Source organism: Lethenteron reissneri, chromosome 17 (assembly GCF_015708825.2).
Source record: "Lethenteron reissneri isolate LAM-NWPU_2019-01 chromosome 17, ASM1570882v1, whole genome shotgun sequence".
Lineage (NCBI taxonomy): Eukaryota > Metazoa > Chordata > Hyperoartia > Petromyzontiformes > Petromyzontidae > Lethenteron > Lethenteron reissneri.
This window is the reverse complement of record NC_083795.1, coordinates 241645-258033: the sequence shown is the minus strand read 5'-3', so window position 1 is coordinate 258033 and position 16389 is coordinate 241645. Positions and strand designations below refer to the sequence as shown.

Genomic DNA, 16389 nt, shown 5'->3' with positions numbered 1-16389 from the left:
GCGCGTTGTTGTTGTTCAGCCCCCACGTGGCACGCCGTCTCCTCCTCCCCGACGGCGTCTCCCGCCCCAGCCATGAGGGTGGTCGTGGGAGGCGGCTCTGGCTTCGTGGGCTCTGCGCTGTGCCGCCTGCTCGGCAGCCGCGGCCACACCGTGACGCTGGTGTCGCGCTCGCCCGGCTCGGGGCGCGTCACCTGGGGGCAGCTGGAGGCGCGGGGGCTGCCGCCGTGCGACGCGGCGCTCAACCTGGCCGGGCTGCCCGCCCTCGGGGACCCGCGGCGCCGCTGGAGCCCCGAGCTGAGCGCCGAGCTGCGCGGCAGCCGCGTGGAGACGACGGCGGCGCTCGCCCGGGCCGTGTGGGCGGCGCGCCCGCGGCCTCGCACCTGGCTGCTCGTCACCGGGGTGGGCTACTACCGGCCGAGCCGCACCGCGCGCTACACCGAGGACAGCCCCGGCGGGGACTCGGACTTGTGGGCGCGGCTCGTGGCCGCGTGGGAGGCCGCGGCGACGCTCCCCGAGAGCCCGGGGGGCCCGCAGGCGAGCCCCGTCCGACACGTGGTGGTGCGGCCGGGCGTGGTGCTGGGCAAGGGCGGCGGCATCGTGAGCCGCGTGTCGTGGCCCTTCCGGCTGGGGCTGGGCGGCCCGATGGGGAGCGGCACGCAGCCCTTCCCGTGGGTCCACGTGGACGACCTGGCGGGCATCGTGGCGCACGCCCTGGAGACGCCCTCGGTGTGCGGCGTGCTCAACGCCGTGGCGCCCGGCGCCGTCACCAACGCCGACTTCGCGCGGGAGCTGGGCCGGGCCCTGCGCCGCCCGGCGCTGCTGCCGATGCCCTCGTGGCTCGTGAACGCGGCGCTGGGCCGCGAGCGCGGCCTCCTGCTGCTGCGGGGGCAGCGAGTGAGCCCCCAGAGGACCCTGGCGAGCGGGTACCGCTTCAAGTTCCCCGAGCTCGCCGCGGCGCTACAGGAGGTTGTGTCGTGAAGCCCGCGGCTCCCTCGCCTCGGCTGCCTTCTCCAGCACGCTGCGCCCTCGCTATGCTCACTACACGTGCACACCACGTCCACACCACACTCCACGTCCACGCCACGTCTACACCACACTCCACGTGCACACCACACATCACGTCTACTCCACAGTCCACGCCACGTCTACACCACACTCCACGTCCACACCACACTCCACGTCTACACCACACTCCACGTCCACGCCACGTCTACACCACACACCACGTCTACACCACACACCACGTGGACACCACGTCTACACGTGGACATTTGCGTTGCGTATTCCTCCAGAAAAAATCGGGCCTCCGTGAGTCCTGCTTAAGTGTTTTCCTTGGCTGTAGAAGGGGTCCGTGTAAAAACAACAAGATCTCGTTCAACTGACGTGTTTATTGAAGCGTCAAGCTGCGTCTGTGTCTACCTTAAGTGTCATCATGCTTCTGGGTTGCCAGGTGTTAATGCATCCACCTACAATGTGCATAGCGCAGATGTCAAAGAACCGGGGTTGGTAACATTGCAAATCTGAAAGATTGCATTTTCTTGCTGTAAGGGACCCAAAGTTTGACCAATTATTTTCTTTCAACATCGCCATGACATGGTCTGCGTGGAGATTGTCTGTCTCTGGGTGGTGGTTGGCTCGGTGTAAACATTGGCGATAGAGGCATCCCACAACACAAACCTCGCCCTGCAGACCACTGGGATTCCGTGGCATCTGCGTCGGTTGTGCGATGTGTTGGGGACATGGCTACAAGGACAAACGCCACACTGTGTGGCAGATGAGGGTGATGTAATACGCATTGTCACGTGTGCAGTTCATCGTAATGTGTGTGACAGACGACGGAATTTGGACGTGGATAAAAGTCTTTACTTACTGGGGTGTGGTTTGTTTGGTTTGATGGTGATAATTTAAATAGTTGGTAAAGGGTAATTGAAGCTATTGCACAACATCGATCGTGGTTTTGTGTTGTCGTCAAGTCGCTCGAGGACTGGGCAGTCGGGAAATCGTTCAGACCCCTCGGGTCTGATGCCAGTTGTGATGTGCGAGTCGTCAACCTCTCGGCTTGTGACTAGCAGAACAGTTCTCATGGATTTAAAGTTCGTGAACTGACCTAAAGGGTATAAAACTGCTGCACTGCTGTAAAATCTGTAAATAAATAGTTTTTGCATTAATTAGTTATATTTGTGTGGGGTTGGCCCGATAACCACCTTCAAAATTGATGACTGGCTCCTAAAATCGGTAGACGGTAATCGATTCCAATTAAGCGAGGAATTAATGCCCCGATTGGCACCCCCACGTACAGCAACTGCATGTCGCGGCAAAAGTGCAGCTCTGCCATTGCTTCTTCACGGCACTTTGCGAAATGTCCTTCCGCTCGAGGATATGCGGTCTGCACATTGCTGGACGCCGTCTTGGGGCGGCGGTGGGTGTCGCCACACTCGACCCCACCACACTCGACCCCACCACACTTGACCCCACCACACTTGACCCCACCACACTTGACCCCACCACACTTGACCCCACCACACTCGACCCCACCACACTCGACCCCACCACACTTGACCCCACCACACTCGACCCCACCACACTTCGACCCCACCACACTCGACCCCACCACACTTGACCCCACCACACTTGACCCCACCACACTTGACCCCCACCACACTTCGACCCCACCACACTCGACCCCACCACACTCGACCCCACCACACTTGACCCCACCACACTTGACCCCACCACACTCGACCCACCACACTCGACCCCCACCACACTCGACCCCACCACACTTGACCCCACCACACTTGACCCCACCCACACTTGACCCCACCACACTTGACCCCACCACCACTGGCCCCACCACACTCGACCCCCACCCACAACTCGAACCCCACGCTACACTCTGACCCCACCACACTTGACCCCACCACACTCGACCCCACCACTACTAACCCCGACCACCTTGACCCACACCTCGAACACCCACCACACACTTGACCCACCACACTCGACCCCACCACACTCGACCCCACCACACTTGACCCCACCACACTCGACCCCCACCACACTTGACCCCACCACACTCGACCCCACCACACTCGACCCCACCACACTTGACCCCACCACACTCGACCCCACCACACTCGACCCCACCACACTCGACCCCACCACACTTGACCCCACCACACTCGACCCCACCACACTTGACCCCACCACACTCGACCCCACCACACTTGACCCCACCACACTTGACCCCACCACACTCGACCCCACCACACTCGACCCCACCACACTTGACCCCACCACACTCGACCCCACCACACTCGACCCCACCACACTCGACCCCACCACACTTGACCCCACCACACTCGACCCCACCACACTCGACCCCACCACACTTGACCCCACCACACTCGACCCCACCACACTTGACCCCACCACACTTGACCCCACCACACTTGACCCCACCACACTTGACCCCACCACACTTGACCCCACCACACTCGACCCCACCACACTTGACCCCACCACACTCGACCCCACCACACTTGACCCCACCACACGGAATCGGCAGATTGTGGGGTGGATCTGAGAACCGTGTCCGATTGCTTCAACAACCGCGCACCTTGGCAGATGGAAGTGGCGTGTGCTGCGCCTTCACTGCTCGAGTTAAAACAAGTCAACTTGCCACATCTGCTGCAGTGGGGGCTGCCCTTTGTCGAGACTTGCCACCGTGATGATTGTAGTAATATTGCCTCAAGCATTTTGGTCGTCGTAAATCCGCCCAACCACGACCCAAGCTCAATGCGGTTACCGGTAAACGCACAAAAATGTATAAACCATCCAACTTTTATAACCACGAATAGAATCTGGCACGGGCTCCATAGCCCCGTGTCGTTGGTTGGACGTTCCATCGACTTCACTTCGGCGAGCTGGAGGAGCGTCTCCCCCAGCTCGCGCGGTGGCTGATGAGCGGTGAGGGTGGACGCGCCTGACCAGGGGTCAACAACCACCACCACATTCACCACCACATTCACCACCACATTCACCACCAGCACATTCACCACCACATTCACCACCACCACCACATTCACCACCAGCACATTCACCACCACCACATTCACCACCAGGACAACTCGTGGTTATTCTGCGTTGTGTAATACTGCAGTGTACACCCACAGCACCGGCTCAAGCGAGCCTGGCTCTGCTGATGAGACGGTGGATGACGAACCCGCCCAGAGTTTGTGTCGAGCCAATGCTGCTGGAGGAGGGGTGCGCACTTGGGAGGCCTCGCGGCTGACGGGATGTGTCGAGGGGAGGCGGTGGTGTGGCAGGGGAGGCGGTGGTGTGGCAGGGGAGGCGGTGGTGTGGCTGGGGAGGGGCGGTGGTGGTGTGGCAGGGGAGGCGGTGGTGTGGCAGGGGAGGCGGTGGTGTGGCAGGGGAGGGGCGGTGGTGGTGTGGCAGGGGAGGCGGTGGTGTGGCAGGGGAGGCGGTGGTGTGGCAGGGGAGGCGGTGGTGTGGCAGGGGAGGCGGTGGTGTGGCAGGGGAGGGGCGGTGGTGGTGTGGCAGGGGAGGCGGTAGTGTGGCAGGGGAGGCGGTGGTGTGGCAGGGGAGGCGGTGGTGTGGCAGGGGAGGGGCGGTGGTGGTGTGGCAGGGGAGGCGGTGGTGTGGCAGGGGAGGCGGTGGTGTGGCAGGGGAGGCGGTGGTGTGGCAGGGGAGGGGCGGTGGTGGTGTGGCAGGGGAGGCGGTGGTGTGGCAGGGGAGGCGGTGGTGTGGCAGGGGAGGCGGTAGGTGTGGCAGGGGAGGCGGTGGTGTGGCAGGGGAGGCGGTGGTGTGGCAGGGGAGGGGCGGTGGTGGTGTGGCAGGGGAGGCGGTGGTGTGGCAGGGGAGGCGGTGGTGTGGCAGGGGAGGGCGGGTGGTGTGGCAGGGGAGGGCGGTGGTGTGTGGCAGGGGAGGCGGTGGTGTGGCAGGGGAGGCGGTGGTGTGGCAGGGGAGGCGGTGGTGTGGCAGGGAAGGCGGTGGTGTGGCAGGGGAGGGGCGGTGGTGGTGTGGCAGGGGAGGCGGTGGTGTGGCAGGGGAGGCGGTGTGTGGCTGGGGAGGGGCGGTGGTGTGGCAGAGGAGGGGCGGTGGTGGTGTGGCAGGGGAGGCGGTGGTGTGGCAGGGGAGGCGGTGGTGTGGCAGGGGAGGGGGCGGTGGTGTGTGTCGAGGGGAGGCGGTGGTGTGGCAGGGGAGGCGGTGGTGTGGCTGGGGAGGGGCGGTGGTGTGGCAGGGGAGGGGCGGTGGTGGTGTGGCAGAGGAGGCGGTGGTGTGGCAGGGGAGGCGGTGGTGTGGCAGGGAGGGGCGGTGGTGGTGTGGCAGGGGAGGCGGTGGTGTGGCAGGGGAGGCGGTGGTGTGGCAGGGGAGGGGCGGTGGTGGTGTGGCAGGGGAGGCGGTGGTGTGGCAGGGGAGGGGGCGGTGGTGGTGTGTCGAGGGGAGGCGGTGGTGTGGCAGGGGAGGCGGTGGTGTGGCTGGGGAGGGGCGGTGGTGTGGCAGGGGAGGGGCGGTGGTGGTGTGGCAGAGGAGGCGGTGGTGTGGCAGGGGAGGCGGTGGTGTGGCAGGGGAGGGGCGGTGGTGGTGTGGCAGGGGAGGCGGTGGTGTGGCAGGGGAGGCGGTGGTGTGGCAGGGGAGGGGCGGTGGTGGTGTGGCAGGGGAGGCGGTGGTGTGGCAGGGGAGGGGGCGGTGGTGGTGTGGCAGGGGAGGCGGTGGTGTGGCAGGGGAGGGGGCGGTGGTGGTGTGGCAGTGCCCGTGGGGAGTTCCCGCAGGGGGCGAGGGAGGGGCCAGGGGAGGGGGCGAGGGAGGGGGGAGGGGCCACGTGACGGCCCCGCCGTGATGCGGTTCCGGGTGAGCGAGGAGCGCGTGGTGGTGAGTGAGTGAGTGAGGGGTGGTGGTGGTGAGTGAGTGAGGGGTGGTGGTGGTGAGTGAGTGAGGGGTGGTGGTGGTGAGTGAGTGAGGGGTGGTGGTGGTGAGTGAGTGAGGAGTGGTGGTGACGGTGATGGCGCCGCGGAATGCCGCCGCCGCGCTGCCGCTGTTCGTGGCCGCGGGCTCCGCGTCGCTGCTTCTGGGACTCGCGGCGTGCGGGAGCCTCGCGCGGTTCCTCTACGCGGGGCCCCCCAACATCAACAACAACATCAACAACAACAACATCATCAACAACAACATCAACAACCCCAGCGCGGGTGAGAAGAGTGGGGGGGGGGGGGTGCTCTGGTCCATGTTTGACTGTGTGGTGAGTGGAGGGATGCGGTGGTGGTGAGTTTCTTTACTTGCTGTGTGCTGGTAAGTGGTTCGTTTCTGTGGTGTGCGTGGAGTGGTGAGTTGCTGTGGTGTGTGCTGGTGAATAGCTGTGGTGTGTGTATGGTGTGTGTGGTGTGTGTATGGTGTGTGTGGTGAGTGGTGTGTGGTGAGTGGTGTGTGTGTGGTGAGTTGTTGTGGTGTGTGTGGTGAGTGGTGTGTTGCTCTGGTGTGTGTGTGGTGTGTGTGGTGAGTGGTGTGTGTGGTGAGTGGTGTGTGGCGAGTTGCTCTGGTGTGTGTGTGGTGAGTGGTGTGTGTGTGGTGAGTGGTGTGTGTGTGTGGTGAGTGGTGTGTGTGTGGTGAGTAGCTGTGGTGAGTAGCTGTGGTGAGTGGTGTGGTGAGTGGTTTGTGTGTGGTGAGTATCTGTGGTGTGTGTGATGAGTGGTGTGTGGTCAGTAGCTGTGGTGTGTGTGGTGAGTAGCTGTGGTGTGTGTGGTGAGTGGTGTGTGGTGAGTTGCTCTGGTGTGTGTGTGGTGAGTGGTGTGTGGTGAGTTGCTCTGGTGTGTGTGTGGTGAGTGGTGTGTGGTGAGTTGCTCTGGTGTGTGTGTGTGGTGAGTGGTGTTTGTGGTGAGTAGCTGTGGTGAGTGGTGTGTGTGTGGTGAGTAGCTGTGGTGTGTGTGGTGAGTGGTGTGTGGTGAGTAGCTGTGGTGTGTGTGGTGAGTGGTGTGTGGTGAGTTGCTCTGGTGTGTGTGTGGTGAGTGGTGTGTGTGGTGAGTAGCTGTGGTGAGTGGTGTGTGGTGAGTAGCTGTGGTGAGTGGTGTGTGGTGAGTAGCTGTGGTGTGTGTGGTGAGTAGCTCTGGTGTGTGTGTGGTATGTGTGTGGTGTGTGTGTGGTGTGTGTGTGTGGTGAGTAGCTGTGGTGAGTAGCAGTGGTGAGTGGTGAGTTGCTACGCTGCGTTCTGGTGTCTTGCTTGACTGGCTGCCGCAAGCCGCAGCGGAGCCCCGGGGGCAGCACCACGTGGGTGTCTGAGTTGCGATGCAAGTTGGGGGCGATGTCGGCTCGGCCACCGCAGCACTTGGCAGCTGTGGGCAGCTGTGGGCACTGATGCTGGACACGGGGTTCTCCCTTGGGCTTCCAAAATCAAAGTGGACCTCAGTGGTTACGACTAGTGCAGCAGACCCAGCAGCCAGCCGCAAGAGAATGTGGAGTGAGCTGAGGGATGTTTGTGCTGAGCAATTTGTGTTTACACAGCAGTCTGTGAGGAAGAGATGGGGAGCTGCGACGTTGATGGGTTTTTAATGGACTTCACGAACTGCTATAACTAAGAAACTTGAGAAAGGTGTTGGAATTTAAATACAGGTGTACGCAGAACACGAGATAAGGTTGTGAATGTTCTTCATCCAACATGTGTCATGATCGTCAAGAGCAGGTCGAGGTGGGTGTCAGGGACGCGTGCGCAATGAAGGGGCGCCGAGAAGCCGGCGCGGAGCCAGAGGACGGGAGCGAGCGGCGACTTGCGGCTCGCGTGTGGCGGTGTTGGTGTGGAGCGTCTCTCTGTGCCGTGTTGGTGTGCAGCGTCTCTCTCTCTGTGCCGTGTCGGTGTGGAGCGTCTCTCTCTGTGTGCCGTGTTGGTGTGGAGCGTCTCTTTGTGCCGTGTCGGTGTGGAGCGTCTCTCTCTCTGTGCCGTGTTGGTGTGGAGCGTCTCTCTGTCTGTGCCGTGTCGGTGTGGAGCGTCTCTCTCTGTGTGCCGTGTCGGTGTAGAGCGTCTCTCTCTCTGTGCCGTGTTGGTGTGGAGCGTCTCTCTATCTGTGCCGTGTCGGTGTGGAGCGTCTCTCTCTGTGTGCCGTGTCGGTGTGGAGCGTCTCTCTCTGTGTGCCGTGTCGGTGTGGAGCGTCTCTCTCTCTCTGTGTGCCGCAGACGGCGACGTGGACGCCCTGCGCTGGCGAGATGTTCGCTGGGGGCTTGACTCGCTCTGGCCTCTGCTCTTCGACCTGGGCCTCGCCGCCTGCTTTCTGCTGCTGCACCGCGCCATGGCGTCACCGTGGGCCCAGCGCGTCCTCGCGGCCACCTGCGGCGTGTGCCGGCGCGCCGTGCACGTCATCTACACGGCCGTCACGGTGCAGGTGAAGCCAGAAGCTGGGTGACAGCACCGCCACTAATACACAGTGGTAACACCGTCAACTCGCTGACAGCACCGCCACTCATACCTCACGGCTGCCTCTCGTACTCCCACGCTGTCTATCCCTGATTTAATCGTGTGGGACTTCCAATATGTACGGCCTGCAGGTGGCCAGTGCATTACAGTACAGCGAGCGGATTGCTAACCCTCCTGCACATCTTTAGTGCGGAGCCGTTTCCTCTCCTGTAAGATAACGAGGGTTGTGGTCATACATCGGCGGCAGGACCCTCTGGGAGTGGTTGCGAGCGCGAGGCGAGCGTGGCCGTGCGTGGCCATGCGTGCGTGTGTGCGTCTCCGACCGTGCCCCCGCAGCTGCTCATCCACCTGTGGGAGCCGGGGAGGGCCTTGCCCCCGCTGTGGAGCGTGCGCGGCGAGCTGGCGCACAGCACGTGCTTCCTGGTGCACGTGCTCAGCTGGCTCGTAATGCTGAGCATCGCCATCATCTTCGACTTCCCCGAGCTGATGGGAATCAAGCAGGTGCCCGCCTCGCCACGCACACCAGTGTCTCGCGCAGTAACAATCCCCGCTCGCAGTCACAGCCAGCACACAGCCAGCACACGTGGCAACACAACACTTACACACACGCTCCCCTATGCACGTGGAGCCACACCCTGGACACATACCATACACACACACGCGTACCCTGCACAAATACGATATACAGGCACACCCGGCACGCACTCACCCGGCACGCACACACACCCTGCACACACACACACCCTGCACACACACACACCCTGGACACAAGTTATAAACTATGCCGGTGATACATTGCTCACAGTTCAGACGTTGCTCAAATCAGCAGCTGTGTACAAAACCTTCAATTGGTGAATGGGGATTTGAGAGGCTGTGTTTTACCGGGCCCAGACACTGCGAGTGACGGTGTCGGCGCTAACCGAGTCCACGTGCGCATGGCTGCGCCTCCTCTCCCGGCGCTGCCCACAGATGTACTATGAGGTGATGGGGCTGGGCGAGCCAATGCTGCTCAAGTCTCGGCGCGCCCAGCGCCTCTACGGGCACATGCGCGTGCCCGTGTTCGTGGAGGCGCTGCTCGTGCTGTGGGTGGTGCCGCGCATGAGCGCCGAGCGGGCGCTGCTCTCACTCCTCGCGTCCGCGTACCTGGCCACCGTGCACCGCCTGGACGGCTGTGACTACGAGTACCTGCGCGGGCAGCTCGCCAGGAAGTTCGAGGTGTTCCGTCACGAGGAGCGGCGCCTGGGCCGACTCGGGGACGGAGAGGGAGACTCCGGCTGACAGTACCTCCTCCCACCCTCGCGCTCACCCACGCAGCCCCCCCCCCCCCCCGCCTCATTTATCCACAGCCCTCCGCATTCACCCGCACTCCTCGCTCGCGACACGGGCTCTACCATCACACCGGCGTCTCCACGCAGCTCCGCCGCCTCCACTGCCAGCGTCTGCACGAGTGTCTCCCCCAAAACAACCTCAAAGTAGCAACCTCCGGCTCATGTGAACATTGAGGGGGTGCTCATCTCGTCACAGCATGGAGCCATTGGTGGAAATATCACATTCTTATGACTCCAGGAACAAGTATATCCACAGAACACCCACTGTTGACTTCCCAACTCATTTTATCGACTCGCAAATCTGATTGCGAGCCGCTCTGCCTACCACTGAGCCACCCAGGGAATCACAGGAGTATGAGGCGATTAGTGACCTTGGGCCCCAGGGTTTGAGTGGAGAATGATTGCAGATGAGTGGAGAGGGAGCGCTGTGTGCCGGCCCCAAAGCAGCCTGGCCATTCAGCGCTGCGCTTGCGGTTTTAAACTCGTGTGTGGGGTGGGTGCAATGTGTGGGCCCATGTGCTCCGTGCAGCAGCTGCATGTTCAAGTGTTAGCGATGATTTCCAGAGTTAGAGTTCTGCGTTATCAGAAATAACTGGTGTCGGTTTTGTATTTTGGTATAAACGTCCAACACTAATAAGTGTGTTGGCGTGGGTTAGGTATTTAATATGCATGTGTCAATGCTATTTACACAGTGGGAAGCAATGAGCTGGAGTTCAGAGAAGGGACATTTGCTATTGAACGAGGGGACGAGGCGGCTTGCATGGGGAGGAATCGAGTGGTCACCGATGGCTTTTGTGGCTGATATTTTGTTACATGTATCTATAGTCGGCAGCTTTTTAACTAATTCATTAATTTTAACGTAGCACTCTTTTAAATATCATAACTGCTAATTTTATATAAACTTTGAGTTTGCAATTCTTGGTACGCATACTGTTTTCAATTACGCGCAATTTTCAGTTTAAAAACACGACTGCACAGTTTGCCACGAGTTAACTGCACAGTTAACTGCAGAGTTAACTGCAGAGTTAACTCGTGTCAATGTCGCAATGTTCCTCGTCTCTCTCAGGTTCCCGCGCCCATCGCGTCCTTTCCTCTCGCCTCTTCGCTGCCAAATCCTTCTTGTCGCTCACTTACCGTTTTTGGCACAGCCCGCTGCGTCACCTTGCCCACCCGCCTTGCATTCTCACCCTTGCGGCGCGGTTGCCATCGGAGGCTGCCGTCCGATCTCTGCCCCATCTAACGCTTTCAAGAAGTGGTTCGTGGAAGTTATGTCGAAGCTGTGGGACATCCTGGATCTATGTAACTCTTCGGAAACAAGCGAGAGACCTCTTTCCGATGAGAGAGCGATGCATAACGTGGCTGAAGAAGTCATCAACTTGGAAGTGAAGGGGCGGGAACTGATGTTGTCGTCAGACGGCAGTGCAGCAACATGCATTATGATGCACCAAGCTTGGACGTCTCTCCTCCACTGCCTTCACTCGGCCACACTTACGGGCATGGTCAAGTGTGGTCAAATAACCGACGTGTGGGGAGGCCCTCATCCTGCAGTGGATTACAAAGAGGTCTGTACATGCATATTAGAGCTCAGCATTTACAAGTCAAGTCCAGAATCCAGATGGAATTCTCCCCCGAGGCAGCGTGGTATCGTGGGATTTGTGGAGTTGACTGCAGCTTCTAGGATAGCAGTCGCACTCATCCCCGCAGCAGCACTGCGAGGATCAGAATCTCCCCAAACGAGTCTCGTGAGCCAGGGGATCCCCCCCCCTGTGTGTAGAGAACAACATTGTCACCATCCTCACGTTAAGCATGGACTGTGAAACAAGCCGAGTGTAGAATAGTACAGACTAAAGCTTTATTGGAAAAGAAATAGTTAAAATGATTTTGAACTGCTAATTTGTCAAAGTAAGGCAATGTGCATATATCTAAAGAGGAACACAATGTTGCATAAACACAAAAAGATAAGAGGGGTATTCAACAGAAGTACAATGCCACAACAGCGTTTGCGAATGCCCCCAGCTCCACATTCCGTCATGACCACAGCTGCCGAGGATTCAGATCCTAACAGTTCAGAACAGCGCAAAATTGAACAGGAATTGTACAAAGACATACGACACATCTGCAATCCCACGCAACTCCAAACTACGTCAGCCGTGTGCATCTACAAGGTAACCGTACGATCGTGTGAATTTAGAGCGGGGGAAAGAGCCCACGGGTACGCCTTAGACCCCACCATCAGCACGGCCCAAACTTGTCACTCGCGAACGCGACGGAAATTCTCACAGCCAGTGACTTGCCCAGTTTCTCCAAAGATCCAAAATATTGGCTGCACGAATGTACTTACCAAATAAAGGTGACACCCTTGAATATCGTGGGTTCATTGTTCACGATTTCCACTTATCACGGGCAACCTCTGCACCAATTTAGCTATCGTGGGGGTTCGTTTTGGCATTTTGCGGGTACACTATACCCGGAAGTACTGTGTCATTGGCTGATAGCGTGGTGCGGGGCAGGCGAGGGATGCGAGGCAGTCAGTAGCACCTCAACTTTTGCCGCCCAACCATCTCGTGGAGAAACAAAGATGAAGACCCCTGATATAGCCTATTAACAGACTTGGGGCAAGTGCTGTTTGCAAGCACCTATGAAGGCCGGCACGCCACACGAGGGTGTGGGTGGCCAGAACCACGATCAGCCGCCTGTGTCTCCCCAGTGGAAATATGTACACACCACATCAGGTACTAATTTCAGGCTGAATCGACCTAGGGGAGGCCCAGAACCCATTCAGATAATCGTCATTGATGTTGGGCGTGTCCGAGAATCGAATTCGGGTCGCTGGATTCGTAGCACAGCTCGCAAACCATAGCACTACCACTCCCCACTCACGGACAAACACACACACACACCCGCTGTGGATCATCATCGGTAAGTACAGTATTCAGTATTTATACTACAAGGAATGTTTTTTAAATTTAGTTTTTACGTGTTATTTCAATTACTTAATTTTTAGTTAACTGGGCATAAAGTACAGTTTTCATTTCAATTGTGATGCGTCTATTTTTGGTTTCCGTGTACCTAACTCCATTATTTAGGTAAGGCTTAAGTATTGAATATCGCGGTTTCGGCTTTTGCGGAACTTTACAAGAATGTAACCTCCGTGATATTCAAAAGTCTCCTGTATATTTTGAAGTAATTGGGGTAAAATTTTCATGCTTTCGATAACTTATTTGGGATTATGTTATTGAACTAAATCACCGGCATGGCGAGTGCATGCTATGACCAGTGGCCACCGCGTACACGCACCCTTCACCATGCGCGTGCAAAACGGGCCGTCAGCCCTCGAAGATCTGGGCCTTGAGCTCCAGGTGCTCCAGGATGGCCTGGACCTCACGGATGGCCTGCTTGCGAGCCTGCCGCACTTCCTCATGCCCGCCCGTGTCCACCGTGTCCAGCTTGAGCACCTCCTTGGTCAGCATCTCCTCAAGTACCAGGTAGGCCTTGTCCGAGCGCCGGCCCTCGAAGGCGCGCACTTCAACCTCCAGGCTGCGCACCACCGCCATGATGGAATTCACCTCGCGCACGCCAGGCAGCGCCTCGGCACGCTGCTGGGCCGCGCGCTGCCGAGCGTCGGGCGGGATGAGCACGGGCTGGGCGCTACGCGAGGGCCCACTCCATGTCGCCGGGGCGGCAGCGGCGTCCCCGTCATCGGGCCGGCGGATGTGCCGGGCTGCTCGGTGTAGCTCGGAGCCCTCGCCGACTCCGTTCCTGCCGGGCTGCGGACGGCACAAGGCAACTGAACCTCCGGGCTAAGACAGCCTGCGGATCCATGTGAAACCGCGGTGAGCTGTTCGTCACGGTGGATCTTCGCCAGGAAAAATCTCAAGGCGGCTCCACCGACCGTGCACCACCATGACGTCACCTTACAGATGATTCTTTTAGAAAATAAACCCGCGACAATTCGTGACGCTTCACGATGGTACGCTATTACACAATTGCCGTAAGCTGGAGGCGACCTTTTAAAAAAGGTGACAACTTAGCGCAGCCCGAACCTCCGCCGACCTTGACGTCATCGTGGCATAAAGAAGGGCGCCAACCGACCGGCGCGAACGCGCACTCACCACGTGGCACGCCTGGGCCTGGGCAGCTCCTGCCACCTGCGAAGAAGGGGCGACGTGCGGCCGAGGGACGTGTGAGGCGGCGTGCGCATGCGACAAAGACTGCTGCGCCCCGGGCTGGGTGGTGTAGGGCGCCGCGCTGTGGGGATAAGGGTGGTAGGGAGACGGTTGAGCCGGTGCGAGGTGCGGGGTTGGGCCCACGCCGGGCACAGGCGCAGGCTGGGGACCCGCGTGGTAACCCATGGAGTACGGCGGTTGGTTCGCGTGGTTCGTGGCGTTTTGTCCGTGGACCGCGGGGCCGGCGGGGTAGGGGGCCGTGTGCTGTGCGTGGACCGCGGGGCCGGCGGGGTAGGGGGTGGAGTTGTGGTTAAGAGGCGGCTGGTGGAAGGCCGCTTGGTGTTGCGGGTATGAAACTCCGTTGTAGAAGGCTCCCTGTTGCCCAGCGAGGCTGTGATTGTCTACCATGGAAACCTGAAATGAAGCAAACAGAAACAGAGAATGTATTACAACTCGGACTAAATATTGTATTTGTGATTAGCATCATTCATGCAAATTGCATCTCAAAAAGGTTGTAGAATTTGCACAGCACTTGGCGGCACCGTGGCCTGACCATGGTCCAATGTAAAAACACGTGATAAAAAAGGGAATTTTAACCATATATATTACATCATCAAATATTACAACAATTTACGATGTTCTTGATTTGAATATCCTTGTTTCTTGTATGAACGTAAGGTGCAGGGCACTGTCTCCGTGCTCATGGATTGGAGTGACCGCATGGTGAATTCGGTGCCATCGGCACGACTCGGTGCCCACGAAGTAACCTTGCTCTTCCGAGGCCTGTGGGCTTCCTCAACCAATGCCTCCCAGCAATATTTACTTTGGACTGGGTTTAACTGCCAAGTTTCATCAGTAACGTGTGGCCTGTTAAGCACTGCTGCTGGGTTGCCTGGTGTTAGCGACAAAACCTTTCCACAAGCACCGCTTAATAATAATGTACATTTAATTGTAGGGCGCATTCCTCCAATATCTTAAGGCGCCTAGTGAGTGTTTCTCCTGGAAGTGACAACTAACGCGTGTATTTCATGTCCCATAGACCCCATTAAAAGTTAACAAGCATTGAGGCAGTGCTCATCTCCTGTTTACAACCCTGCACAAGTGGTGGAACGATTGACGCTATTCATAGCAACACCACCATGCCTGCCTGTGCACCGATACGAGGGGCAGCGTAACAGGCGTTATGATGGGTTGTGGAGTCATGCGAGTGTAATGAGGGCAGTGGAAATACTGCAGAGGACATCAACAACAAGCGCGCCATGCCTGTGCCTAATCATCCTTCGGCGGAGCTCCGCTGTTGTTTTAAGTTTGCGCTATGAACGCGCACGCCCCGTCGAAGTAAACGACCCTCGGTGGCCTCAGTCCCTCCAGTGCCATTGAGGCTCCACGTGCCGTGGAGGAGCTTCAATTAGCCGCGGGCAGCTTGCGCTGAAAATGAATTCTCTAAGCCGAGCTGAGCCGCCAGGCGGCCGGCTCCGGTGGCGACCGCGTCCCGACCTCCTCCTCGCCGCGAGCGCCTCCAGAGCCCGCACCTCCTGCTCGGAGTGGGGGGGGGGGTCCCTTGCCCCGAGCAGTGGCAGCAATCCGGGCATCGTCATCAGAGCTATCGTCGGCTGGGGTTCTGCCGCTGCGCCTGGGCACCTCCTCCACCACCACCACGCTGCCGGTGGCACCAAACCCAGCGACTCGCACACACAGGGGGGGCACGTGCCGCCAGCAGCAGCAGCAGCAGCGAACAATCACATTCAGTCGCCTCCACCCAGAATGGCCTCGTGTCGTCCTGGGGCCACAACACCACAGCCACCCCCATGCGTGGGACGCGGAACGGAAGTTCAAATCCTTGGATGCCTCCCCCACCCCGCTCGCCGCATCTGTCAATGGGTGCCTTTTGACCATACTTCACCACCCGTGGCCAGTGTGGGTTGGCGAGAAGTGGTGGCGGTGGCGATGTGGTGGTGGTGATGTGGTGGTGGTGATGTGGTGGTGGTGGTGGTGGTGGTGGTGTGGTGGTTGTGGTGGTGGTGATGTGGTGGTGGTGGTGGTGATGTGGTGGTGGTGATGTGGTGGTGGTGGTGGTGGTGGTGGTGATGTGGTGATGTGGTGGTGGTGGTGGTGATGTGGTGGTGATGTGGTGGTGGTGATGTGGTGGTGGTGATGTGGTGGTGATGTGGTGGTGGTGGTGATGTGGTGGTGGTGGTGATGTGGTGGTGGTGGTGATGTGGTGGTGGTGATGTGGTGGTGGTGGTGATGTGGTGGTGGTGATGGTGGTGGTGATGTGGTGGTGGTGATGTGGTGGTGGTGTGGTGGTGTGGTGGTCGTTACCCGGGGGTCGCTCCACGTGGTGGACTGCTCGTTGTGGTTGATGAAGTATGGCCACCCCGAGGTGGGCTCCATCTTCATCTCCCATCCCGGCGGCAGCGGCGCCTGATGCTGCATCCCGGTCTCCCCCTCCTCCTCTCCCCTCTCCCCTGCCCCT

The 16389-nt window shown here is 59.3% G+C and overlaps 3 protein-coding genes across 3 annotated transcripts; 2 read left to right on the top strand and 1 right to left on the bottom strand.

The window, feature by feature from the left end:
* Positions 1-1870, top strand: SDR39U1 (short chain dehydrogenase/reductase family 39U member 1). Its single transcript, XM_061552759.1, has one exon. The coding sequence runs from the start codon at positions 73-75 to the stop codon at positions 976-978; it is 906 nt and encodes a 301-aa protein (XP_061408743.1). The 5' UTR covers positions 1-72; the 3' UTR covers positions 979-1870.
* Positions 1871-5918: 4048 nt separating this feature from the next.
* On the top strand, positions 5919-10662 carry NRM (nurim). Its single transcript, XM_061552761.1, has 4 exons — positions 5919-6209; positions 8182-8387; positions 8756-8920; positions 9389-10662. Exons 1-4 carry the CDS (start codon positions 6026-6028, stop codon positions 9695-9697), a joined length of 864 nt encoding a protein of 287 aa, XP_061408745.1. The 5' UTR covers positions 5919-6025; the 3' UTR covers positions 9698-10662.
* Positions 10663-11577: 915 nt separating this feature from the next.
* On the bottom strand, positions 11578-16389 carry LOC133343282 (BAG family molecular chaperone regulator 3-like). The gene is made up of 3 exons (XM_061552753.1): positions 16236-16389; positions 13860-14327; positions 11578-13514 (listed from the first exon to the last, which is right to left on the bottom strand). Exons 1-3 carry the CDS (start codon positions 16347-16349, stop codon positions 13074-13076), a joined length of 1023 nt encoding a protein of 340 aa, XP_061408737.1. The 5' UTR covers positions 16350-16389; the 3' UTR covers positions 11578-13073.

What these genes read in the sequence shown, in the direction of transcription:
- SDR39U1 (XM_061552759.1), top strand. Translation starts at nt 73, where the DNA reads ATGAGGGTGGTCGTGGGAGGCGGCTCTGGCTTCGTGGGCTCTGCGCTG.
- NRM (XM_061552761.1), top strand. Translation starts at nt 6,026, where the DNA reads ATGGCGCCGCGGAATGCCGCCGCCGCGCTGCCGCTGTTCGTGGCCGCG. An exon ending in CATCAACAACCCCAGCGCGG is followed by an intron (nt 6,210 to 8,181) that starts GTGAGAAGAGTG and finishes TGTGTGCCGCAG; the next exon opens with ACGGCGACGTGGACGCCCTG. An exon ending in AGCTGATGGGAATCAAGCAG is followed by an intron (nt 8,921 to 9,388) that starts GTGCCCGCCTCG and finishes CGCTGCCCACAG; the next exon opens with ATGTACTATGAGGTGATGGG.
- LOC133343282 (XM_061552753.1), bottom strand. Translation starts at nt 16,349, where the DNA reads ATGCAGCATCAGGCGCCGCTGCCGCCGGGATGGGAGATGAAGATGGAG. An exon ending in CCACGTGGAGCGACCCCCGG is followed by an intron (nt 14,328 to 16,235) that starts GTAACGACCACC and finishes GCTTCATTTCAG; the next exon opens with GTTTCCATGGTAGACAATCA. An exon ending in AGGCCCAGGCGTGCCACGTG is followed by an intron (nt 13,515 to 13,859) that starts GTGAGTGCGCGT and finishes TGCCGTCCGCAG; the next exon opens with CCCGGCAGGAACGGAGTCGG.